This window comes from Suncus etruscus, chromosome 11 (genome assembly GCF_024139225.1).
Source record: "Suncus etruscus isolate mSunEtr1 chromosome 11, mSunEtr1.pri.cur, whole genome shotgun sequence".
Classification (NCBI taxonomy): domain Eukaryota; kingdom Metazoa; phylum Chordata; class Mammalia; order Eulipotyphla; family Soricidae; genus Suncus; species Suncus etruscus.
Window position 1 is genome coordinate 8284805 of NC_064858.1, and position 27521 is coordinate 8312325.

Genomic DNA, 27521 nt, shown 5'->3' on the forward strand with positions numbered 1-27521 from the left:
TGTTGATAATATAACTCTGAGGACCAATGTGATATAGCACAGTGGGGAGGACGTTTGCCGACCTGGGTTCCTGGCATCCAATAGGGTCCCCCAAGCCTGCCAAGAATAATCCCTGAGCGCTGCTGTGTGTGGCCCCAAAACAAACAACAACAAAAAGGAAAGAAAAAAATGTAACTGCAGTTATATCCTGGGTCATGAGAACTTGTTTTTAAAGTAGAGAAACGTTTTTTTTTTTGTTTGTTTTGTTTTTTTGGTTTTTGGTTTTTGGGCCACACCCGGTGACGCTCAGGGGTTACTCCTGGCTATGCACTCAGAAGTCACTCCTGGCTTGGGGGACCATATGGGATGCTGGGGGATCGAACCACGGTCCGTCCTAGGCTAGCGCTGGCAAGGCAGACACCTTACCTCTAGCGCCACCTCCTCAGCCCCAGAAACTTATTTCTTTATGTCTTAAAATAAGGTTAGAAGTCAGATTTCTTTCTTTTTTTTTTTTTTTTTTTTTTTGGTTTTTGGTTTTTGGGTCACACCTGGTAACGCTCAGGGGTTACTCCTGGCTATGTGCTCAGAAGTTGCTCCTGGCTTGGGGGACCATATGGGACACCGGGGGATCGAACCGCAGTCCGTCCAAGGCTGGCACAGGCAAGGCAGGCACCTTACCTTTAGCGCCACCGCCCGGCCCAGAAGTCAGATTTCTTAACTCTATTTTTGGTCTACGATCTTTTCATTTTATTCAACAGATGAACTTTTGAGTTTCCTCGCTTCCATAACCTCTAGGGCTGGCAGGCGTGCGTGCGTGTGTGTGTGTGTGTGTGTGTGTGTGTGTGTGTGTGTGTGTGTGTGTGTGTTTGTAGCTGACCCTGTTCTCTGGGAGTTCACAACCAAGTGAGGAAAGGTTTTGGAAATGTAAGGTGACCATTGTAGAGGCTGCAGAGAGGGCTGGAGTGATAACAGAGTGGTCGGGGCACCTGCCTTTTGTGAAGTCAAGCCAGGTACAGTCGCCAGCGTGCAGCGCCAGCAGTGACCCCTGAGTACCACCGGGTGTAGTCAAGCAAAAAAAAGGACTGCAGGAAAAAGACCAAAGTCAGTTTTAAAGCCTTACATCAGCCCTATAAAGTTATCACAGTATGTTTTTCAAGGGAAGCAACTTTATATGTTCAAGGTTTTATAAAGTACTGCCCTCTCTCCTTTTGCTGTTGGTGACTTCATACAAGGAGGGGGTTCTTACAGTTGCACTGTTGACCTTTAAAATAACCATTAATGAATTTATTTTTGTACCACGTTAGAATGTGTCATGCTCGGTGTCCCCAATTATCTTCGAGACAGTTGAGTGTTGGGGTTAGAGTGGCTGCCAGGACTGGTGAGGACACTCTGTGTTCTCTGCTTAGCAGGCTTGCAACAGTGAGACCACACATCAGGGGAGGATGTGACAGACACAGTGGCAGGAGAGTCAGGAAGCGGCAACGACTGTGGCTTCAGGGCAGGTGGCTGGGGGAGCTGACACAGTTAGAAGGAATAGGAAGCCCGGGGGAGAGAGGGAGAGGAAGAGGAAAGCTGAGGAAGACCCTTCAGGCCAGGGAGAAAGCTTAGAAGTTTGGAGCACATGATTTCCACATGGGTGCTCTGGGCTGGAAAGGGAAAAAGAGAGGACTGTGTTCTCTGGAAGAGGAAGGTTGGCCTGGACTCGGAGAGATTAGATCCCAAGAGACAGCTTGAAGAAAGAACTGATCCCCAGCACCTCACAGTTCCCTGAGCACTGCCCAAACTGATGCCAACTCACACATCGCACCACCAGGGATGGGCTTAAATAGCACTTCCTCAGGTACCCCTCCCTACCAGGGGTCCTCAAACTTTTTTTTTTTTTTTTTTTTGGTTTTTGGGCCACACCCGGTAACGCTCAGGGGTTACTCCTGGCTATGCGCTCAGAAGTCGCTCCTGGCTTGGGGGACCATATGGGACGCCGGGGGATCGAACCGCGGTCCGTCTCCTAGGCTAGCGCAGGTAAGGCAGGCACCTTACCTCCAGCGCCACCGCCCGGCCCCCCTCAAACTTTTAAAACGGGGCCAGTTCACTGTCCTTCAGACTGTTGGAGGGCCAGATTATAGTAACAACAAAAATTATGAACAAATTTCTATGCACACTGCATATATCTTATTTAGAAGTGAAGAAACAAAATGGGAATAAATACAATATGTGGCCCTCGGGCCATAGTTTGAGGACCATTGCGCCTAGGCAATAGCCAAATCATTTTAAAGGTCATCAGAAAGCTAGAACCTCCCTGTATTCCTTCTCTATATAATCCTCTTCATGACCTTGGGTGAGGTTCATCTCCTAGAAATGACCCTGGCTGGCCAGTTTGGGGCTGTTGGCAGATGGATTAAAATATTAAACTTAAAAAAATATCACTTCCTCTAAAACAGAGATCTATAAACCTGCCTCTCCAGATGATGGTAAAGAGTGTCGGACTAGCCAGTTACAAAAGGAGTGTCGAGTCCGAGATGGATCAACGCCCTGGGCACAGACTCTGCTGATGCCCAAGTTCAAGCCCTGAACTCCTGCACTAGCCAGGAGTAGTCCCAGGGTGCTCTCAGCTATGCCCCCCCCCCATAAAAACAAAGCCCCGAAGAAGGAATGTCTGGAGCGTTCTCAAGTGTCTACAGACTCCCAAATGTAAGGGGCAAGTAGAGAATAATGGAGTCAGGAAAAGGAATTTTGAAGGCAGTGAACGCCCATGATCAAGAGGAAGGAAAGTGGGGAATAAATAGGTACTGCAGAAAAATCAGGAACAGACCTTGAACTTTGTCTTTCAGGAATCTTTGGGTGGTTTGGATCTGGTCAAGGAAGAAACCTCACTAATTGATTAAAGAAGGACACCGCAGGTTCCATTGTGTAATGGTTAGCACTCCGGATTAAAGAAGGACATGCTATAGGGAAGGATTCTGAATCCAGTGATTTGTTTTTTGTAGGGCAGGGGGCCAATGCTCAACCAAACTTACACTAATGCACCGCTTTTTCTTAACATTATTTTCTTAGACATGTTGGCGCAAACGTTGACACCCAGGAATCCGAAACATGCACATTTCCAAAGTCTCGACCTTCCTCATACAAAAGAGATGATGAAGATATTTCATAAAAAATTTGGACTGCATAATTTTAGGACTAATCAGCTCGAGGCCATCAATGCTGCATTACTTGGTGAAGACTGTTTTATCTTAATGCCCACTGGTATGTATTTTTAGATAAGAATTGGCAGGAGTCCATTGGCAGATGTTAAATGAAAGCTCCTTAATAGAAATAAGATCATCTACACAGTATTTATGTCACTTATAGTCCTGACCCTTCCCGTCCTTGGTAAGAAAGTCTGTTTCTTCATGTTCTTTTGGACCTGTCAACACCTTACCATGTCAGAATCTCATCACAAAGCACATTGCATTGAGGTTTGTTTTGGGTTGATTTTTTTTTTTTAGGTATTTGGCTTTTTTTCCTCCCTTAGTTTAATCTAGACTGGAACGTGAACAAAACAGTCACTGTCTGGGACCAGGCCCATTCCGGCAGATCACAGTCTAGTGGCACGGGAGGATTAACATCCTGAGCTCTGCTTCTTAGCAGTGCTTTGACTTGAGCAAGGCACCGCCTTCCTGAACCTGTGGTCAAGTTCATGTACAGGGAGAATACAGCTCTGTGTTAGAGAATTGAAAGAACACTATTCTTTTCTTCCTTTTTGGTTTTGGTTTTTGGGCCACACCCAGCGGGGCTCGGTTTACTCCTGGCTCTACACTCAGAAATCATTCCTGACAGGCTCGGGGGATCATATGGGATGCTGGGGATTGAACCCAGGTCGGCCCTCTGTAAGGTAAATACCCTACCTGCTGTGCTAGCTCTCCTGCCCCTGATTACTATCCTTCTTTTGATTCCAGGACTTTTCACTTTGCTGTTGAAATTTATGACAGTTAGTCAGTGATTTTCCTGTCATTCCAGTAAGAATATTAACTAATCAGGTAGGATAAGAAGCCAAGGGAGGGGCTGGAGAGACAGGACAGTGGGAGGGCGTTTGCCTTGCACACGACCCAACCGGGAACCAATCCTGGCATCTCAGATGGTTCCTCAAGCACAGCCAGGAATATCCCCTGAGCATCACCAGGTGTGGCCCCAAAACAAACAAATAGGCAGGAGAAGAAGCTGGAAGAGGGGCCTATGAGATAGGACAGTGGGGAGAACATTTGCCTTGCCTGTGGACCTGGTTCCATCCCAGCATCCCATATAGACCACCAAGCACTACCAAAAGTAGTCACTGGGTGCAGGCTAGTGGTAAATCCTGAGCACTTCTGGGTATGACTCAAAAACCTGAAAAATAATACTAATAAAATCATCGTTTTAGGGACTGGAACCATAGCACAGTGGTAGGGTGTTCGCCTTGCGAACCTTGTGGCCTACCCAGGACAAATCTAGGTTTGATCCCTGGTATCCTATATGATCCCCCTAGCCTGCCAAGAGCGATTTCTGAGCGCAAAGCCAGGAGTAACCCCCTGAGCACCGCCAGATGTGGCCCCAAATCCCCAAATTTTAAAACAAGTAAAATAAAATATTCTAATGCTAATGCCATAATCAACCTTTGAACTGCCAAAAATAAACTTTATTTGGGTTTTCAGAAAGACTTAAAAAGAGTCTTCAGTTGCATCTGAGTTGAGTATCCTGCCTAAAAATTATTTGTTTTACTCTATCATCAGTGACTGTATAAGATGTCCTGAAAGTCTTATTTTGTTTGTTTGGTTTTGGTTTGGGGCCACACCCAGCGGTCTTTCTGGGCTCATTCCTGGCTCTGTGCATTCATGAATGACTCTTGGTGGTTCTCTGGGGACCACAGGGATGCCAGGGATTCAACCAGGGTCAGCTGCGTGCAAGACAAGTGCTCTATACCCTGTCTCTGAGAGATCTTCTTTCATTTTTTTTATTTCTTTAGTTTTGGGACCACACCTGGCAGTGCTCAGGGGGTGACTTCTGGCTCGGTGCTCAGGGACCCTATGGGATGCTGGGGATCAAATTCAGGTCAGCCGCGTGCAAGAGAAGCTTGAGTTTTCAAATGCTGTGCTGTCACTTCAGCCCCCTGAAAGGTCAATTTTACACATTTAAAATTGCTTAAATATTTTCACTCGGAGAGATAGCATGGAGGTAAGGCGTTTGCCTTTCATGCAGGAGGTCATCGGTTCAAATCTCGGTGTCCCATATGGTCCCCCATGCCTGCCAGGAGCAATTTCTGAGCCTGGAGGCAGAAATAACCCCTGAGCACTGCTGGATGTGACCCAAAAACCACAAAAAAAAAATTTTTTTTTTCACTCATTGAAATATGACAAATTGTAGGCAACGTGGGGAAAATCCTTTGGTATCTCACTAGTTAAAGAATAAAGGTGATTTTCTTGGTCATTTTTCCTTTAATGTTCTCAAATAGTTCTGACATTTTTTTCTCTCGTTTCTCTTCCAGGAGGTGGTAAAAGTTTGTGCTACCAGCTCCCTGCCTGTGTTTCTCCTGGGGTCACTATTGTCATTTCTCCCTTGAGGTCACTCATTGTAGATCAAGTGCAAAAGCTGACTTCCTTGGACGTAAGTTGAAATAGAATAAAAAATAAAATAATGATGTGAAATAATTATATTTCAGTACTCTAAATAACCTTTTTTTTTTTTTTGGGGGGGGGGCCACACCCAGTGACACTCAGGGGTTACTCCTGGCTATGGGCTCAGAAGTCGATCCTGGCTTGGGGAACCATATGGGACTGGGGATTGAACTGCGGTCTGTCCTAGGCTAGCGCTCACTAGCACCACCTTCCCAGCCCCAACTTTTTTTTCTTTAAAAGTTTATGAATTCGGGCCCGGAGAGATAGCACAGCGGCGTTTGCCTTGCAAGCAGCCAATCCAGGACCAAAGGTGGTTGGTTCGAATCCCAGTGTCCCATATGGTCCCCCGTGCCTGCCAGGAGCTATTTCTGAGCAGACAGCCAGGAGTAACCCCTGAGCACCGCCAGGTGTGGCCCAAAAACCAAAAAACAAACAAACAAAAATATTTCTTCACATTAGATGAATTTGTTTTGCTACTAGCAGATAAATGTAGTTTCCAGTCCTTTATCTCTTAAACTATATGTGTTCTTTTTCTTCCTGGCTTGATGTTAAGGAAGCATATGGATGCATCCTACTAGCTTTGTATCCTGTGATCACATAGAACTGTTTTCAGACAGTCACTTTCCAACAAGACCATTTTATTTTTCTTTTCTTTTATTCATTTTTTTTGTTTCTTTTTTCCAAAGAATATCTGAGTCCCTATCACTCAGCATCAAAATCCTGAATCTAGAGTTACCTGAAAATGAATCTAGCCATACTTTAGAACTGTAGTCTTTTGGGTGCTGATTTCTTACTCACCTTACTTACAAATAAGAAAAGCAAGAGGGGCCGGGCGGTGGCGCTAAAGGTAAGGTGCCTGCTTTGCCTGTGCTAGCCTTGGACGGACCAAGCAACTTCTGAGCACATAGCCAGGAGTAACCCCTGAGCATTACCGGGTGTGGCCCAAACCCCCCCCCCAAAAAAAAAGAAAGAAAAGCAAGAAAAGTTAATACAGGTAAGAATATGTGAGTTATGCATAAGGAGGTATGGTTTTTTGTTTTTGTTTTTGGTTTTTGGTTTGCTTTTATTTGGAGCCACACCCAGAAGTGCTCTGGGCTTATTCCTGTCTTGGTGCTCAGGAATCTCTCCTGGTATGGCCTCGGGAACATATGGGGTACCAGGGATTGAACCTGGGTTACCACTAACAAGGCAAATACCATACTCACTATACAATTTCTTCCACCCTTTTTTGGTTTTACTTTTATATGGCTATGTGTTTATTTCAAACTAAACTATTGATTATTAGCTGCCATTGGCATATGGATTTAAAAAAAATAAAAATGTGCTTTTTGTTGTTACGATTATTTGGGGTGGGCAGGTTTGATAAGTAACTTAAACCATAAGCTTAAGTCAGGTTAATGTGTAAGGTTTACATTGTCTCCTTCTTTCTACTTAGATTCCAGCTACATATCTGACAGGTGATAAGACCGACTCAGAAACTACAAGTATATATCTCCAATTATCCAAAAAGGACCCAATTATAAAACTTCTATACGTTACTCCAGAGAAGGTTTGTATATGTATTTATCATTTTAAAACATGGTATTAGTGGCCACGAAGATACATGTATTTTAGATTTTGTTTGTTTGTTTGTTTTGTTTTTGTTTTTGGGTCACACCTAGCAACACTCAGGGGTTACTCCTGGCTCTACACTCTGAAATCGCCCCTGGCAGGCTGAGGGGATCATATGAGATGCCGGGATTCGAACCACCGTCCTTCTGCATACAAGGCAAACGCCTTACCTCCATGCTATCTCTCCGACCCTTAGTATGATTTCTTATGTGGAAAGTGTATGAGATCCTTAAATTGATGTAATCTCTAGAAGTGTCTGTTGGGTCCGGGGATGGAGCTGGGCCACAAGGGGCCTGCTTCTGTGGTCCATTGCAGGAGTCTCCTGGCATCGAAATAATCCTGGCCTGCTTCTGGCCTAGGTCTGTGCGAGCAACCGACTGGTTTCAACCCTAGAGAACCTGTACGAGAGGAAGCTCTTGGCACGTTTTGTAATCGATGAAGCACATTGTGTCAGTCAGGTAAACACTCCGTCTTGTTTGGTTTTACTGGTGAAGTGGAACATTTTAATAGGGAACTTGAGAGAGTAGAGTAAACCCCGTAAAGTCAAGGACAGTGCTGGAGTGTGATTTTATTCAACAAAATACTCTTGGCATATCCATCAGTAAATGTATATACTACTGTTCGTGTCTGGGGAGCAAAGAAACTTGTCTTGTTCTTTCATTAAACGTAGGTGGTTTTTAAGCAGAGTTTGTTCTTTATATGTGGAGTTGGTGGTTTTTTTGTTTGTTGTTTAGGAGCCGCATCCAGCATCAATCAGGGGTTACTCTTGGCTCTGTACTCAGAAATTACTCCTGGCAGGTTAGGGGACCATATGGGATGCCAAGATCAAACCCAGGTTTGACCTGGGTCAGCCACCTGCAAGACAAAAAACCTACCGTGGTGCTATCACTCTGGTCCCTATACGGAGTGTTTTAAATATTTATGTTGAAGCACCAGAGAGTCAGCACAGCTTTCTTTATCCGCACCCTTTGGCTTCTCCTTATTGTTCTGTGTTAGTTGGGGTCTCACACTCTCAGACTGCACTGCTCCCTGAGGATTCCGCACACACTTACTGCTCAGCCTTTGGCTGTGGCGCGAAATCACAGGCGCAGACCCGCAGACTGTACCCCGGGTTGCGTGCACACCCGCATCCAGCTCTCCCTGGGCCCTGAGAGACTTTTTTCCTTTTCTTTGACTAGTGGGGACACGATTTTCGCCAGGACTACAAAAGAATGAATATGCTGCGTGAGAAGTTCCCCCGTGTCCCGGTCATGGCCCTCACGGCCACGGCAAACCCTCGAGTGCAGAAGGACATCCTCACACAGCTCAAGATCCTCACCCCACAGGTGTAAGTGCCTTCACATACCACTGGGCTGGGTTGTTTGTGCTACTGTTCTTGAGCCTCACCCGCTGGCACTCAGGAAACCAGCCCTGTGGTGGCAGGGATCAAACCTAGGCTTCTGGTCTGCCCAGTACACTCCCACCCTTGAGAGCCCTTCCTGTGGTAGGAGCCAGGAATTTTCAACCCTTTAGACAGCAATTCCCAAGAGTTCCCACATCCTGTGATCTGGTGGAGCTTCAAAAATCCCATTGTAGGGGCCAGAATGATAGCACAGTGGGAGGGCATTTGCCTTGCACGCAGCCAACCCAGGTTCCATCTCCAGCATTCCATAAGGTCCCCCAAACATACCAGGAGTGATTACTGAGCACAGAGCCAGGAGTAACCTGTGAACATCACCGGGTATGGCCCAAAAACCAAAAAATCAGTTAACTTAAAAATAAAACAAACAAACAAAAAAACATTTCTCATATAGTATCAGGCCAGTTGCATTGGGATTTGGGGTTAGGTTAGGTGGGAGTCAGTTTGTAAAGAACCTCAAGTGATTCTGGGGACGGGGAAGCAAAATTTGGGGCCCACCACCTGGGTGGGGCCTTTCTGCTAAGTACTATCCCAGCATCTGGTCATGAAGGAGTCACACTGATCCGACTGATTCCATGATAAATTAGCTTGGATCTGCCTCAGATCAACCAGAGTTGACTTCCTGAAAATGAGTGGGTGACCTTCCACTGTCATTTCTTCCCCAAAGTACCAATTATTTACACGATGTTGAGCGCAACTCGGAAGTGATGTATTACAGCTTTTCCACTTGGTGATCATCTTTGTGACAAAGTGGTCCTTGTTGCTGCCGGATCCATGCCTGTTCAGTAGCATAGGACAGTCTGTTGCATTCGTCCCAGTGGCTTTCCTAGCCATGTCCCAATAGAGGCTAGGAGCACTTTTCTCTCTCCTGAGGGACTTTACTTTCTTCTCCCTTTAATTCAGTCTCTTTGCTCAGCACACACATGAAAGGTCCCCATCTTTTGTGCTGTGATGCTTCTTTCCTGGCTCTCCCTGCTTTGGGTTTGTAGAAAGATACAGTTCCTGCTGGCTCCTTCCATCCTTTGTAGCTGGGTGAAAAATACTTGAAGAGGGGCTGGAGCGATAGCACAGTGGTAAGACATTTGCCGTGCACGTGACCCATACAGGAATGACCCCGGTTCAAATCCCAACATCCCATATGGTCCCCCAAGTCTGCCAGAAGCGACTTCTGAGCACAGAGCCAGAAAGTAACTCCCTGTGCACCGCCAGGTGTGACCCCAAAAAAAGAAAAACTTGTAGGGGGCCTGCCTCAGATTTATAATGCTGCCAGTTCACCCCCAGTACCACCTTGCTTTACTGGGTGCAGTCCCAGGAGTACTGTTTCATGGTCCCTGATATCACTAGTTTGTGTAATCCCAACTTGCACTGCAATCAGTGAACAACTCCTGGCGATCACAAGAAATGGGAGAAAGAAGAAAACAGTGAATAAAACAAAACAGCCCTGAAACTGTAACCGTGTTACAGTGTGGAAGGAAACATGAAATGGTTGTGCCCGCTTGGAAAACTAGCTGGCCATTCTTTAGAAGGTTAAACATGGTTATTACATGGCCCCCAAATTCCAATTCTGGTTTAGAGCCAAGAGAAGTGAAAACATAAATTCACTATGTAATCTGAACAGCAACGCTCATGGCTGTGTTATTTGTTTGTTTCGGGTTTTGGGTCATGGCTGGCAGCACTCGGGGGTTGCTCCTGGCTCTACGCTCAGAAATCGCTCCTGGAAGGCTCGGGGGACCATATGGGATGCCGGGATTCGAACCACCATCCTTCTGCATGCAAGGCAAATGCCTTACCTCCATGCTATCTCTCCAGCCCCATGGCTGTGTTATTCGTAAGAGCCCAAAATGAAAACAATTCAAATAGCCAGTGTAGGGATGAAAATACAAACTCTGCTAGGACATGATTTGGCAATAAAGAAGGGCAAAGTATTCTTTTTTTTTAAACTTTATTTATTTATTGATTCATTGATTGATTGATTGATTGATTGGTTTCTGGGCCACCCACCCAGTGGTGGTCAAGGACCACTATTGCCCCTGGCAGGCTGGGGAACATATGGGATTTGGAAAATCGAACCGGGCCCCTCCCGAGTCGGCCACATGCAAGGCTAACACCCTACCCCTGTGCAATCTCTCCAGCCCCAGAAAAGGAACCTTAATAGATAATGCTAATTACAGGACTGTAGAGAAGCTGCTAAATTCCAGGAAGACAAAATAGGTTGTTGCTCGCCTGGGGGAGATTAGAGCTGAGAGGAGCTGACTGCTGACCAGCTGGGGTTTCTGGTAGGGGAGACACACTTGGTACAGTGGGGACTTGCATAGCCCCAACAATAAGCAGTGACTTCCCCAGAGCAGTGTGTCCAAACCAGGTGAATTCAACAGCATGCAAGTTAGGTCTTAGGGCCCCTATTAAACTGTTCCAAGGATGACCCTCCAGAGCCTGCTTCCTTTCTAAAACCTTGCCTAACCCCTCTCAGTCAGTCAGTCAGTTGATTGTCACTTGAAGGTAATGTTGATCTTGCCTCCCTGAGTCCTGTTCCATCCCTGTGGTAGTTAGAGATCAGAAAGCAGATTGTTGGAGCCCAGGCTCTCCTTCCGGTATTTCTTGTATGACCTTGTCAGAGTTGCTTCATCTCTCTCTGTGCCTCCGCCTCTTGGTTCAGAAATGGAGTCCAGAGAGAATAGTGGCGGATGGGCTGAGTACAAGCACTACAGTGCTTGTAGTTGGTTTTGTGGTAGTGTTTCTGCTGCAGGCGGCTGGCACTAATGCCCCTGCCTGGTCCTGGGGATCAGTGGGGTGTGTGCATGAGTAATGGCGGTGACTGGGATCCACGGGATAGTTCAGGGATGAGTAGAGGCAGCCGTGCCAGTAACCTCCATACTTTCCTCATTATGTGGCCTTCACTACAGGAGCTCGGAAAACTACCACTTGTATTTGTTTCATTCTGGGGGTGTCCCCAGGACCTCAGGGCACCATGCATTACTGGGGATGGAACTCAATGCTTCAGCATACTAATCCTCTGGGTTATCACTCAGCTATCGACCCATCCACCTTCTTGTGTAGTTTTGACACCTCGAAGTCTTCAGTATTAATCAAACTATGGAGAGCGTGGTAAACATTAAAACAAAGTTGGTTTGATTTGGGGAGCACATCCGGTGGTACTCAGGAATTACTCCTAGCAGGGCATGTGAGGGAGGCTACATGTAAAGCTGGGATGAATTTGGGGTCAGCTATATTCAAGGCAAATTCCTTTACACCAGCCTGTCTTTCTGGCCTTTGACATTTTTTTTTGGGGGGGGGGGTCACATCTGGCAGCTCTCAGGGGTTATTCCTGGCTCTATGCTCAGACATCGCTCCTGGCAGACTCGGGGAACCGTATGGGATGCCAGGATTCGAACCACCATCCTTCTGCATGCAAGCAAAAGCCCCACACCTTCATGCTATCTCTCCTGCCCCTTTGTCTTTATTTTTTATTTCCTATACTAAAATTCTCTGGATTGAAATATCACTGTGTGACTTTCTAATACTCTGAATTACTTCAGTATGTTATTTTTTTATGCTTTAGAGATAAATTTATTATCAGATGAAATTTTGATAATAAATAAATTCCTGGTTATATAGTAGTGAATAGAAGAAAGAAAAATTCCCAGAAGCAGATTGGCGGTACCCAGATTGATAGTAAAGCTGAGAGGACATTGTCTTGCAGCTGACCTGGATTTGGTTCCCAGCACCCCTTATGACCCCAAGCTCACCAGGAGTGATTACTGAGTGTAGAGCCAAGAGAGCCCTGAGCACCACCAGATGTGGCCCAAAAACTTAAAAGAACAAAAACTCAAAAACAGAGTGAAGGAATCAGGATTAGAAATACATTTATTTGGGCCCGGAGAGATAGCACAGTGGTGTTTGCCTTGCAAGCAGCCGATCCAGGACCAAAGGTGGTTGGTTCGAATCCCGGTGTCCCATATGGTCCCCGTGCCTGCCAGGAGCTATTTCTGAGCAGACAGCCAGGAGTAACCCCTGAACACCGCCGGGTGTGGCACAAAAAACAAAAAACAAAACAACAACAACAAAAAAGAAATACATTTATTTTAAGATAATTATTTTGTGGGGCCGGCGAGGTGGCGCTAGAGGTAAGGTGTCTGCCTTGCAAGCGCTAGTCAAGGATCAGGACCATGCTGTTCGATCCCCCAGCGTCCCATATGGTCCCCCAAAGCCAGGGGCAATTTCTGAGCGCTTAGCGAGGAGTAACCCCTGAGCATCAGATGGGTGTGGCCCGAAAAACCAAAAAAAGAAAAAAATAATAATTATTATTTTGTGGGGCCCACACGATAGTGCAGCTGTAGGCCATTTGCCTTTTACACGGCTGGTCCAGGATGGACCTGGGTTCAATCCCCGGCGTCCCATATGGTTCCTCAAGCCAGGAGAAACTTCTGAGCATGTAACCCATGAGCGTCATCGGGTGTGGCCCTCAAACTAAAAAAAGTAAATTAATTATTTTGTGGTGCTGGGGTTTGACCCAAGACCATCTTCATACATGGGACTTCTCTCAGTTATTTTATAGGTCTCTGGGTGAATTGAGTCAGTTCCTATTTCTCTTCATAGATGTGCCATTGAGAAATGTCACATAAACTTAGAGAGAGGGATGGGAGGCATTTATTGTAGTAGTAACACTCAATTACTTGTATTCCTTCTGACATATCACGATCTGTCATCAAAAATTATTTTTAATAATCTGTCAACTGACAACTCAGAGTTCCCCCAAATTTTGTGGTGAACAAAGAATTAGAAACTGTCTGATTGGCAAAGTAAGTCAGATCATTAATTATCCACTTCACTTTTTCTGGGAAATAAGCCTTCTGTTGCTTTACCAATACTTCTAAGTAATGACTACAGTGAACTTTGTATCCAGTATATTTGGAAGAGTTTGGGAAAGTACTGTTTGTTTTAGTTCACCTTTTGCCATTTAATTTGTCATCTATTTTTTATCGTGGCTATGCTTTTAAATAGTAGTTGTGTCAAAAATGTGTAGCTGCAGACTTGCTTTCAATAATAGGAAATGAGAACCAAACAACCTGATTGGTAAAACCAGTTTTCATTGCCAAACCACTCAGCCAAATTGCTTATTTTCTTATATAAAAATATTCTGACTTCATTTTTTATTTCACACAACTATTTAGAACACATTCCCCTGACAACTGTCTTGACTCCAAAAACAACAAGAGCAGAACACAAATTACTTCCTCTTCCTGACAGACACTTCTCTTAAGAGTGGCATGAATTCAACGCCCCTGGACCTAATATTATGTCTACCATTGAAGGGCAGTGTCACTGCTCCCTTAGCGAAGGTACAGTGCAGTCCAAGTCTTGGGGGGCCAAAGTGATAGCACTACAGGGAGAGTGTTTGCCTTGTACATGGCCAACTGGGTTTGATCCCAAGCACTGCCAGGAATGATCGCTGATTACCACTTGGTGTGGCCCAAAAACAAAACAAAAGAAAAAACATCTTAGGCCAGAGAGATGTGACAGCTGATAACATGGTATCTTGCATGCAAACCATCCCAGTTCAAGCTGGATACCACATATGCCCCCCAACTCTGCCAGAAATAAGCCTGAGCACTGCAGGATGTGGCCCAAACCAATTTTCAGAGGCCAAAGAGATAAGACGGCAAGTCAAGTGCTGAGTATATCCAGGCGTGAACTGCCCTCAAAAAAAAAAAAAAAGAAAGAAAGAAAAGAAAAGAAACTGCAGTTTCTATTTGTTTTATTTGGTGTCCTAGAACAATACACACAAATAAAAATTCACAGTGGGAGAGAAACAGGGTTTATTTGCTTGCTTTTAGAAAGTGAGAACACAAATGTAAAATGAAACCTTGGAACTGAATAACGGTATCTGGCTGCAGGAGAGTCTGATGTCAGTCTTGGGAAAAGGCACTTGAAGGCGGAGGGAGGGCCTGGGGCTTGGAATGAGAGGACAGCTAGGAGGGTTTGCATGGCCAATCTGGTTTCATTCCCCCTGCACCTCTTATGTCTCTAGCCCACCAGGAGTGATTCCTGAGTGCAGAGCCAGGCTTGTGTCCTGAGTACCACCGGATGTGGCCCTAAAACCAAACAAACAGGAAAAGATGGAGGCTCTGGAAATGGGTCCCCTTCAGTGCATCTTTTCCTTGTGTATCTTTAGAAGGTCCTTGTAACTCTGGGGGATAAGTAGGTTCCAATTTTAGAGCGCTCATCTCAAATGAAGATGGACCATGGTTGAGAAGTCGAAAAAGATCTAAACTGGGAGCCAACGTTGGGACTCGGGGGAACCATATTTTGGGTGATGTTTAAAAACAGTGACAATGAGGTCCCTGGAGAAAGAGGATGTGGGACAAGAATAGAAGAAACATTCATTCATTCCGGAAGGGAAGCAAGCAAAGGAGACAAAGAGAACGGGGCCTGAAGCAATTATACCCCATGGAGGGCATTTGCTTTCCACATGCACAACCCAACCTTGAGTTACTGCACCCCAGATGGTCTCCTGAACCCCACAAGGAAATGTCCCTGGGTGTAGAACCAGGAGTCTGCTCTGAGCATCACTGGACGTGCCCTCATTCTCAAGGGGGCTGGAAACCAAGAGAAAACTAAAGCAGTAAAAGAGGGACCTTTTTGCTGTCATTTGAGAGCCGAGAGGGTTTCAGTGTGGCCCTGGCCCTAAACCAGGCCCTCCCGCTGTGGCAGAGAATAGGTCCCTCTAGCTTGGATGGAGATAGAGGACAGGATGTTCGATGACTCCTTATGTCCTTCTTCTGTGCTCTAGTAATGACCACACCACATAAGGTTTCCAATCCTCTGCTCGGTTTATTTGGCCCCTGCTGGCCAGGGCACTAACAGTGGCCTCTTCTGCCTTGTGTGGATTTCGGTTGGTTTTTTGAAGCTGGCAATGCTCAAGGGCTGTTCCTGGTTCTGTTCTCAGTGTCAGTCCTGGAGGTACTGGGGAGACCACAGTGCCCGTGAGACATCTTGGGCCTCTTTCATGCTCCAGCCCTTAGTACTTTGTCTAGCCTCTCGTCTGCTTGCTTGCCTTCATTCTTTCCTTCCTTCCCTGTTCTCCCTCCCTCCCTCCCTCCCTCCTTCCCTCTTCCCTTTCTTCTTTCTCTTTCCTCCCTTCCTTCCTCCCTCCTCTAGATTGGAGACCCATTTCTCTTCTGAGAAACTTTGCATTGGATGGTAAGATAGAAGTGGGATACTCTGCAGGAAAAATGGGTCATTTTCAGGCTTGTTCTCCAACATGCCCAGAGAAGAAGCAGGATTTTCCTGAGGCCCAGGAGAGGCAGACCCCTGGAGAAAGAACTCCCAAAGATGCAGGGAGGCAGTGGGTACCAAGTGTGTGTCCTGTAAACTGCCAGGGTGAGAATCAGTTTAGACAACTCAGTAGTTGGGTTGCTTTGTGGAAAAATGAGTAACTTGGGGAGTGTTGTAGGAATCAAACTTGAGATATAGCCTCACACCTGAGTCGTTTTTGAAAATGGATAAAACTTTTTTCATAACAAAATTTTATGTTTGTGATTTATTTTAGGTTTAGTATGAGCTTTAATAGACATAATCTGAAATACTGCGTACTTCCAAAAAAGCCTAAAAAGATAGCATTTGATTGCCTAGACTGGATCAGAAAGCATCACCCATGTGAGTATGGCCATATGATACATTACATCTAGAAGTATAAACGTCTTTTTAATACTATACTAGATTCAAAATTGTAAAATCGCATATTAAATATTTCTTTTCCTTTGAACACGAATTTGCTATTTATAGCGTAGAACGTTGCAACCCTCTCTCAGTCAGAACATTATAAAATCTAATTTGGTTTGATCACAATAAACTCTCCAAAGATTATTAAAGACTCCCTCCTCCGTACCTGCATTGCAACCCTCAGTTTCATTGTCTTTCTCTGGCGTCTTGTGAATGCTTTCATTATATGGCTCTTTGGCTTAGCGTCTTCTCTGGGTGTGTCTGCTATGTAGTCATTAACTGACTTTCTAAAATCCCTGCCAGTTTTTCACATACAGTTTCCTGCTTTTCCATGGAAAGCATTTTTTTGTTAAATATCTAGGTTTCTTTTAGACAAAAACCTTGCGCCTTATACTATTTCTAGCCTTCGTGAAGAAAATTGGTAAAGTAATAAAAAAAGAAAAAAACAGAAGGCACGATGGGGAGGGTGTTTGCCTTGCACGCAGCTGACCCAGGTTCTATCCCCGGTCGACATGGGTTTAATCCCTGGCATCCCATATGCCCTTCCTCCCCCAACCTGACAGGAGTGATTTCTGAGCACACAGAGCCAGGAATAACCCCTGAACGCCTTCAGGTGGCCGGGTTTGGCCCACCTCACCCCCAAAAAGGCAGAAAACAAGGCAAACTTTAAGATAAATTAAGTATCTAAAACCTTCAGAATTTTAGATGATGTCTTTTTTCTTTTGGTTTTGGGGCTGCACCAGGCAGTGCTTAAGTTTTATCACTCCTGATGGGTCTGCGGGCTCTGAGGTGCATGAGATCAAACCTGGGAGGGGCATGTGGAAGGCAGTGCCTAAGCCATTCTACTATATCATGCCAGCTTGTAAGCATTTCCCATAGTAGCTACTATAGTGTCTCTACCAACCTTGAACACATTTTCGTGTCTTCTAAAGAGAACTCAGAGAATACTTAACTGTTTAATGGTGCCAGAGGAAAAGTACAGTGGACCAGATGCTTACCTTGCACACAGCTGACCTGGATTCAATCCCAAGCCCCCCATATGATTCTTGAGCTCAGATCCAGGAGTGAATAAACCCTGAGCACTGCTGGGTGTGGGCCACCCCTCTCCACTGCCAGCCAAAACAAAAATCTTTAATATCATAATTTGTTGTCTTCAATATTCCTCTAATGTTGGAAAGGTTTTGTTTGTGTGTTTTGTTTTTTTGGGCTACACCTTGGCAACGCTCAAGGGTTATTCCTGGCTCTACACTTAGAAATTACTCCTGGCAAGTTCTGTTTTCTGCCCTTTTTTTTTCTTTCTGTTTTCTCCTGCTTTCCACTTTTTTCGGGGTGGGGTGCTCAGGGGTTACTCCTGGCTCTGCTCAGAAATCACTCCTGGCAGGTGGGGGGGGGGGCATATGGGATGCCAGGGATTAAACCCGGGTTGACCACGTGCAAGGCAATTGTCCTACTTGCTGTGCTATTGCTCTGGCTTCGGGAAATAGTTCTTTTAATACTACAATCAAGATTTTCTGCCTGTGAGCCCAAGTCCTTGTGTCCGTCAGAGCCCAGGGCTCCCCAAGATCCACCTGAGGTGTAACTCAGAGGGGATGACATGATGTCTGTCTTCTCATTCTCAGTGCACCGAGGCCTGGCTGGAGTTATTCTGCCTGTGTGATCTTCCTGTGCAAGGGCCCTGGAAATCTCCAGGTTTCTAGGAGCATAGTAGAAACCACGGCCTTTGCAAGGTGAACCATCCTCGGTCCTCAGCACTATGTCGGTCTCTTGGCAGATAACTCAGGGATCATTTACTGCCTCTCCAGGCGAGAGTGTGACGTCATGGCAGACACGCTGCAGAGAGATGGCCTCGCTGCTCTCGCGTACCATGCTGGCCTCAGCGATTCGGCCCGAGATGAAGTTCAGCAGAAGTGGGTTAACCAGGACGGCTGCCAGGTAACTTCATGGGAATGGAATAAAGGCAACGAGTGGAAAGTGTTTTTGCCAGAAAGGCAAAGCAGGGCTGGAGAGGGAGCTCTGAGAGTGTGAGGGGAGTTTTGCTTCTTACAAGAGGCCCAGGGTCACGGCACTCCGAGCATTGCCAGGAAGGGCAGCACCGACTGTGACCTGCTTCTTACGAGGTGGTTCTTTGGTGTAAATAACTCGAGTTCCAAGAAAAATTTCACAAGTGGGGATGAGGGAGAGGTCAGTGGCAGAGGGGCGGGGGGGGGGGGGGGTGAGCAGACCAGTTCAGTGCCCACTTCTGCCCCATGTGCCTGGATGAGCCCAGCAACACGGCTGGATGCAGTTCCAGAACAAAGGACTGGAGGTCCTGCACTCTGCAATCAGGTGTGTTTGAGCACAACAGCTCATGTGTGCAAATGGGGAGACAACACCTGAGATGGCAACAACATGGCTGTTGTGTGGTGTGTGTGTGTGTGTGTGTGTGTGTGTGTGTGTGTGTGTGTGAAAGAAGAGACAGACAGTCACTGGTGAAGGCCAAAAGGTGACACGGGGGCTAGAGAGATAGCATGGAGGTAGGGCAGTTGCCTTCATGCAGAAGGATGGTGGTTTGAATTCCAGCATCCCATATAGTCCCCGAGCATGCCAGAAATGACCCCTGAGTGCTGTCAGGTGTGACCCAAAAACAAACAAACAAAAAAAAGTGCCACAGACTGGCACGCTGGTAAGTGGAGCAGGGGAAGTGAAAAAGCGCAGCTTCTGCCCCCCCCCACACACACACACACACACTCACACACAGTCATGCTTCTTGGGTCTAATAAATTGCAAGTGCTCAATGAAAAATCTCTCACTTGCCGCATGAAATTGTAGATCAGAGAAAGATAGCACAGCAGGGTGGACTCTTGCCTTGCACGCAGCGGACTGGGGTTCAGTCCCCCAGGTCCCATATGGATCCTTGAACCTGCCAGGAGTGATCCCTGAGTGCAGACCCAGGAGTAAGTTCCAATCAAGTACAGTCAGGTGCCCCTCCAAAGAAAATACAGACTAAATAAAGATAGTTATGAATACTTTTTTAGGGGGTGGGGTAGTTTTGGTGCCAGGGTCACACCTGAGGGTACTTAGGGGCTGTTGCCAGCTCTGTATAGGCTATTCCTGGTGGTGCTGGGACAAGCAGGTGGTACCTGATCAGATCTAAACCTCTTGCATGGATTCTCTGCTCCAGCCTGTTCAACTCTCTTCAATCAATAGATTTAAATACATTTAAAATAACACGGGGGGGGGGGGGGGAGCAGTGGCACAAGCTGTAAGTCGTCTGCTTTGCCTGCGTAGCCTAGGATGGACTGAGATTCCATCCCCAGGGGATCCTATATGGTCCCCCAAGCCAGGAGCGATTTCTGAGCACATAGCCAGTAGTAACCCCTGAGCATCACCGGGTGTGGCCCAAAACAAGCAAAAAAATTACACTGGTGGAGCCCAAGAAGCCTCTTTTATTACCATGCTTTTTAAGCGTATTGTGTGTCTAATTGAGATGTCCTTTCCCATCAGGTCATCTGCGCAACAGTCGCCTTTGGGATGGGGATTGACAAGCCTGACGTGCGGTTTGTGATCCACGCCTCGCTCCCCAAGTCCATGGAGGGCTACTACCAAGAGTCGGGCCGGGCTGGAAGAGATGGGGAAATGTCTGACTGCCTGCTCTTCTATACCTATCATGACGTCACCAGGCTGAAGAGGCTGATTCTGAGTAAGCCCAATCCTGGCCCAGAGGCACTGTTCTGTCTGCTGTGTCCAGGACGCCCAGTGGAGAGGGGACAGAAAGGGAATTTTCAGGAACTAGAGTAATGGGACAGTGGGGAGGGTACTTGTCTTGCACGTGGCCAATCCAGGTTTGATCCCCAGCATCCCATATGGTCCTCTAAGCCCTACAAGGAGTAATCCCAGGACACAAAACCAGGTCCTGAGCACTGCTGAATCTAACTGAAAATGTCCCCCTCAAAAAAAAATAATAAGAAAAAGAATCTTTTTGTTTTGTCTTGGGGTCACACCAAGCAATGCTCCTGACTCTGTCCTCAGGAATCACTCCTTTGGGCTCCAAGGACTAAACGGGATACTGGGGATCAAACCGGGTTCTCCATGTGCAAGGCAAATGCCTACTTGTGCTATCTCTGGCTCCAAGAATGAAACTTTCATTCTCTTTATTTTATTTATTCATTTATTTATTTATTTTGGTTTTTGGGTTACACCCGGCAGCACTCAGGGGCTACTCCTGACTCTACGCTTAGAAATCGCTCCTCTGGAGAGATAGCACAGCGGTGTTTCCCTTGCAAACTTCCGATCCAGGACCTAAGGTGGTTGGTTCGAATCCCGGTGTCCCATATGGTCCCCCTGCCTGCCAGGAGCTATTTCTGAGCAGACAGCCAGGAGTAACCCCTGAGCACCGCCGGGTGTGGCCCAAAAACCAAAAAAAAAGAAAAAGAAAAAAAAAAAGAAATCGCTCCTGGCAGGCTTGGAGGACCACAGGGGATGCTGGGATTCGAACCACCATCCTTCTGCATGCAAGGCAAATGCTCTACCTCCATGCTATCTCTCTGGCCCCTCTCTTTAATTCTTATTATACAATTCATGTTATGTGGGGCCAGAGTGATAGCACAGTGGTAAGGCATTTGCTTTGCACTCAGCCAACCCAAGACGAACCCAAGTTTGATCCCCGGCATCCCATATGGTTCCCAAGCCTGCCAGGAGCGACTTTGTTTGTTTGTTTGTTTGTTTGTTTGTTTGTTGTTGGCTTTTTGTTTTTTGGGGTCACACCCGGCAGTGTTCAGAGATTACTTCTGGCTCTACACTCAGAAATCACTCCTGGCAGGCTCAGGGGACCATATAGGATGCCGGGATTCGAACCATCGTCCTTGCATGCAAGGCAAACGCCCTTCTTCCATGCTATCTCTCCAGCCCCTACCAGGAGCGATTTTTTTTTTTTTTTTTTTTGGTTTTTGTTTTTTGGTTTTTGGGCCACACCCGGTGATGCTCAGGGGTTACTCCTGCTGTCTGCTCAGAAATAGCTCCTGGCAGGCACGGGGGACCATATGGGACACCGGGATTCGAACCAACCACCTTAGGTCCTGGATTGGCTGCTTGCAAGGCAAACACCGCTGTGCTATCTCTCCGGGCCCTGAATTTTATTTCTACCCAGCTACAGTTGCTTACCAGTGCAACTGCTGTTCTTAGAGCTCAGAGTCAGATGGGACACGGTCCCTCATTCCTTAACCCCTTCCCAGCCCCCATGAGCTGCCCATAGCACCCCTGTGCTCCTGACACAGTTTTGAAACCTCTGACCAAAGATCCTCGGGGAGCTAAGCAGCTCCTGGCCAAGTTCCACACTCCCCTGACCTCAGATGCTCTGCCAGTCCTTGTTTGTCTGATAAGTTTTATAAATATAAGTGTTGGGGAAATAGGACAGTGAGGAAGGCAGTCGCCTTCTACGCACTCCAACTGATCCAACTCCCCACACCCCAAATGGTTCCCCCAGTGGTTCCCCCAGACAGCCCAAGAGTAAGCCCAGAGCACTGCCAAGTTTGGCCCCCAAACAAAAAATATATAGAAATTAGGAAAAGTGAAGGTCTAGAAAAACCTTTCAGTTGCTCCTAACATTCTATCCTTATTTCTAAACATAAAAATCTTGGTAGATAGATAAATTGGCAATAATGTTATTTATGAAATAATTTTTGTATTTAATTTTTAATTGAATTTTTCTAAATTTCTGTAACATTTTCTTTTTTTACTTTGTATTTCACATGTTCTTCATCTCTTTTAGTGGAAAAAGATGGAAATCGTCATACAAAAGAGACTCACTTCAATAATTTATATAGTATGGTCCATTACTGTGAGAATATAACAGAATGCAGGAGAGTACAACTTTTGGCTTATTTTGGTGAAATTGGATTTAATCCTGACTTTTGTAAGAAGCATCCAGATGTTTCTTGTGACAACTGCTGTAAAACAAAGGTAAGAAAACTTTTTGTTTTTTGCCATTAATTGATGTTATTTTTTTCCTCTTCAATTTAGAAAAGTTAGGTAAAAATAGAATACACTGTTAGCTCTAAGGGGCTAAACAGGAGAAAATGACATCTTGTTTGTTTGTTTGTTTTTTGGGTCACACCCGGCAGTGCTCAGGGGTTACTCCTGGCTCTAAGCTCAGGAATTGCTCCTGGCAGGCTCAGGGGACCATATGGAATGCTGGAATTCGAACCACCGACCTTCTGCACGAAAGGCAAACGCGAAAATTACATCTTTTTTTTTTTTTTTTTTTTTTGGTTTTTCGGGCCACATCCATTTGATGCTCAGGGGTTACTCCTGGCTAAGTGCTCAGAAATTGCCCCTGGCTTGGGGGGACCATATGGGACGCTGGGGGATCGAACCTCGGTCCTTCCTTGGCTAGCGCTTGTAAGGCAGACACCTTACCTCTAGCACCACCTTGCCGGCCCCAAAAATGATATCTTAAGTGATTTAGGTTTAATAGTAATTCAGTGGAATATGATTAGAATTAAGAGCCTGTAAAGAATGTTATCTGTTATATAGGTATGATTTATGTATATGCTTACTAAAATATTGAATTTTTGTTTGTTTTTGGGCCATACCCAACTGTACTCAGGAGTCACTCCTGGCTCTGCTCTCAGAAATTGCTTCTGACAGGTTTGGGGGACTATAAGGGATGCTGGGAATCGAACCAGGTCTGTCCCAGGTCAGCCACATGCAAGGCAAATGCCCTACCACTGTGCTATTGCTCAAGTTCCTGAAGTTTATATATTTTATATTTACACACACACACACACACACACACACACACACACACACACACACACACACACCTAGAGATATGATCCCCAGCACTCCATATGACACCTGAGTCTGTCAGGAAATGATTTCTGAGTGCAGAGCCACGGTATGGCCCTAAAACCAAAATAAATGTTGAAAGGCATGGGAAACACCAGTACGTCCCCCACACCCCGGACTGAGAATGCAGCCCCATGGAAATCAAGGAGACCAATTGGATCAGTTCCATAGATGGCAACATTGGAGACACTGAATATACAACATGTCTTCCTCCAGGAATGAACAGGGAATTGAAACTAGCTGGCAGGGTAAGTAGAGTCAGGGGGAAAAAAAAGTAACAGGAGAAAAATAGTATTCATTTCTTGGGGACCAGAGCAGTGGCACAAGTGGTAAGGCCTTTCTTTGCCTTGCATGCGCTAACCTAGAACTGACTATGGTTCAATCCCCTGGCATCCCATATGGTCCCCCAAGCCAGGAGCAATTTCTGAGCACATAGGTAGAAGTAACCCCTGAACATCACTGGGTGTGGCCCAAAAACCAAAGGAAAAAAAATAGTATTTATTTCTTAACATGTTGATACAGGCATTGCAATTTGTATTCATTAAAACACAAATCGAGGGGCCGGAGAGATAGCATGGAGGTAGGGTGTTTGCCTTTCATGCAGAAGGTCGGTGGTTCGAGTCCCAATATCCCATATGGTCCCCCGAGCCTGCCAGGAACGATTTCTGAGCATGGAGCCAGGAGTAACCCCTAAGCACTGCTGGGTGTGACCCAAAAACAAAAAAACAAAAACAAAAACAAATTGAGGGGCTGAAGTGATAGCACACAGCCAGCCCAGGTTCAATCTTTGGCATCCCATATGGTTCTCTGAGCACAGAGCCAGGAGTAACCCCTGAGCACCCACCACCAGGTATAGCCCAAAAACAAAAACAAATATAGATGGCCAAAACGCACATGAAAAAAATTTTCCTCATCACTAATCATCAGAGCAATGCCAATGAAGATAACTATGAAATATCATCTCACACCACGGAGACTGGCACACACCACACAAAGAACAAGAACAACCAGTGCCTATTGGATGTGGGGAGAGACTAATTCACTGCTGGTGGGAATGTAGTCTAGTCCAGCCTTTTTGGAAAACAATATAGACATTCCTCAAAAAGCTAAAGATTGAGCTTCCACAGGAACCAGCAATACCACTCCTAGGGATATACCCTAGGACCTCAAAAACACAATACAAAAATGCTCTCTGAATGCCTATGTTCATTGCAGCGCTATTTACAATAGCCAGATCTGGAAACAACTGAAATGCTCGATAATAGATTAGTGGCTAAAGAAACTGGTACACGTATACAGTGGAATACTATGCAGCTGTTAGGAAAAAAATAAAATCACGACATTTGCCTATACATGGATGGGCATGGAGACTATTATGCACAGTGAAATGAGCCAGAGAGAAGGGGATAGACAGAATAATCTCACTCATTTGTGGAGTATAAGAAAAACAAGAGATAGTACGGTAATAGTACCAGAGACAATAGAGACAAAGGTCAGGAGGTCCAGCCAAGGGTAGAATGCTCACCACAAAGAGCAGTGAGTATAGCTAGAGTAGAAAAAAAAGTCTACTAGGATCATGATAGTTGGAATTGATCGCTCTGGACAAGAACTTGGCGCTGAATGTGGAGAAACTTACAGGCAAAGCATCCTTCCATTAATAATAGTGCAAACCACAGTGTCAAAAAGGAAAAAGAGAGGGAGAGAGACAGAAAGAGAAGCAATTTGCCTGCCCTAGAGCAAGGCAGAGGTGGGGGTGGGGTGTTTGGGAAATGAGATAAAGGTGATGGTTAGGGTATACTAATGAAGGATGGTGTACACTGTATGACTGAAACCCAGCAATGAGTGATTTTGTGACCACGGTGCTTAAATAAAGTTTAAAAAAGAATCATTCAGGCTGGAGAGATAGCACAGCAGGTAAGGCACTTGCTTGACACTCTGCCAACCAAGGTTCAGTGCCTGACACTACACACAAACCCAGGCACCATCAAGAATAAAATTAGAATACTGCCATGTGCAGCCCAAAAAGGAAAAAACAATGCATTTTGTGTGAGGTGCCAGTGGTCTGTCACGTCCTCAGTGTGGGAAAGGAATGTGCTTATAGAGAAAAAATGGGTGTGAGGTACGTGGAGGAGAGAGTCAAGCTGTCCTCACATAGGCCAGAACCGTTGGCATCCACTTCCTTTACAAGTAGAAAAGGTCACTTTTTTTCCTCTATGGGTCTTGGGCCACGCCTGGCGATGCATGCGGGTTACTCCTGGCAGAGCACAGGGGACCCTATGGGATGCCAGGGATCAAGCTCAGGCCGGCTGAGTGCAAGGCAAGTTCCCTCCCCACTATCTTATGGCTCTGGCCCCAAGGGAGTTTGACTATAGCTAAGAGCTTTGGAACAGCTCCCTGGGGTGAAAGGAAGAAACATAAGACAGGTGGGGAGAGACGCAGGAGAGAGAAGGCACTGATACGAGAGAGACACGCAGTGGAGACAGGGCAGTGAAGGAAGTTCCTGAAACTCCCCTGATCTGGGCTTTCTTGCTGACGTCTGCCACAGCCTGACCAGCTGATAGATGAGGGGTGTGTGTAACCTGGCCAGGGAGGAAATAGGAGATGCTGATCTCGGGTGAAGTCACCAGCCTTTATTAGCTCTTTTGTGGGGGAGGTTAGGGCTGTATCCAGGGGTGCTCAAGGGGGTCACTCCTGAGTTGCTGGGTAGATTGAAGTGGACGCCTTGGACTCTGGGCCTCCTTCATGCAGAGCAGGGAGTCCAGCCCACTGAGCAAGCCAGCTCCCCAGCGGATCTTTATCTTAAGGGGCCAGAAAGTGGGGCCGGGTAGGTGGCGCTGGAGGTAAGGTGTCTGCCTTGCAAGCGCTAGCCAAGGAAGGGCAGCGGTTCGATCCCCCGGCGTCCCATATGGACCCCCCAAGCCAGGGGCGATTTCTGAGCACATAGCCAGGAGTAACCCCTGAGCGTCAAACGGGTGTGGCCCAAAAACCAAAAAAAAAAAAAAAGGGGGGGGGCCAGAAAGTACTTTTAGACTTTGAGCCTTGGAATTCCTCCCTTGCCAGAGCTGTAGCTCAGTAGTGAAACGTGTGCCTCGCATGCAGAGTCCTGATTCGGATCCCTGCACCATGAAAAATAAACACAGAAGTGCTGTCTCCATCCTGTCGTGTCGCAACCACTCAACTCTATTTTAGCCCAAAGGCAAACATAAACAGTAATTACAGAGGCCAGAGTGATGGTGCAGGGGGCAGAGCGACTGCTTTGCACTAACATGCCTGGCAACTGCCCTCCTCTCCCCGTGGTACTATCCCTCCGCCCTGCATCCTGTAATCTCTTTATTTCTAGGACTTTAAGACAAGAGATGTGACTGACGATGTGAAAAACATCGTAAGATTTGTGCAAGAACATAGTTCATCATCTATGAAATATGGTGGCCCTTCTGGGAGATACACCATGAATATGCTGGTTGACATTTTCTTGGGTAAGTTGTTTGTTTTATTGTTCAAGTTACATAAGTTAAAGCCGCACATCCAAAGGATTCATGAAAGGTACATAGACAGCCAAAGAGCTGACACTGGGCTGGAGTTCATGGTCAACTTGTGGGAACTTGAACCCTGGCTACGGTCTCATGGTTCACGTGCTCCATGTATGTCCTCCCTGCACAGAGCAAGGGGTACCCCCAACCACTCCAGATGTGGACTCAGAAACAAAATAGATCATTAATATCCCCCCAAAAGTATTATCTTCTTACAGAATTTAGTTTCAAGGCCAGAACAAAGGTACAGCGGTAGGGCATTTGCCTTGCACGCGAACGACCAGGGATAGACCCAGGTTCATCCCCGACATCTGAGCCTGCCAGGACCAATTTTAGAGTGCAGAGTCAGGAGTAACCCCTGAACGTAGCCGCTGCCGCCAGGTGTGGCCCAAAAAAACAAACAAAAAATTTAGTTTCAGAGCTCAGCATATCTCAGTAATCAAAGTGTGCTTTCTTCATTGTGTGAGGCCATGGTTCAATCCCTAGCCCCTTTCTTCCCTGCCAAAAAGATAAAAATTAAAAATGTGTTAGCATGTTTTCTGAAAAATAAAAGAAAGAAAACCCTTTGTCAATTACTAAGGTGACTTCACATTTAAAATATAATGAAGTGGGGCCGGTGAGGTGGCGCTAGAGGTAAGGTGTCTGCCTTGCAAGCGCTAGCCTTGCAAGCGCTAGCCAAGGAAGGACTGTGGTTCGACACACACCACCACCACCACCACCACCACCCCCCCCCCCCCCGGCATCCCATATGGTCCCCCCAAGCCAGGGGCGATTTCTGAGCATTTAGCCAGGAGTAACCCCAGAGCATCAAATGGGTGTGGCCCAAAT

General features: G+C 46.2%; 1 protein-coding gene across 1 annotated transcript in view; it reads left to right on the forward strand.

Annotated features, from left to right (window-relative positions):
* Positions 1 to 27521, forward strand: part of BLM (BLM RecQ like helicase) — a 46975-nt gene that overhangs the window by 1501 nt on the left and 17953 nt on the right. The window contains 10 exon segments of the mRNA XM_049783304.1: positions 3031 to 3222; positions 5477 to 5595; positions 7042 to 7155; positions 7577 to 7675; positions 8396 to 8544; positions 16166 to 16272; positions 18110 to 18270; positions 19822 to 20017; positions 22085 to 22275; positions 26504 to 26639. Of these exon segments, the coding sequence (XP_049639261.1) occupies positions 3031 to 3222; positions 5477 to 5595; positions 7042 to 7155; positions 7577 to 7675; positions 8396 to 8544; positions 16166 to 16272; positions 18110 to 18270; positions 19822 to 20017; positions 22085 to 22275; positions 26504 to 26639 (1464 nt within the window).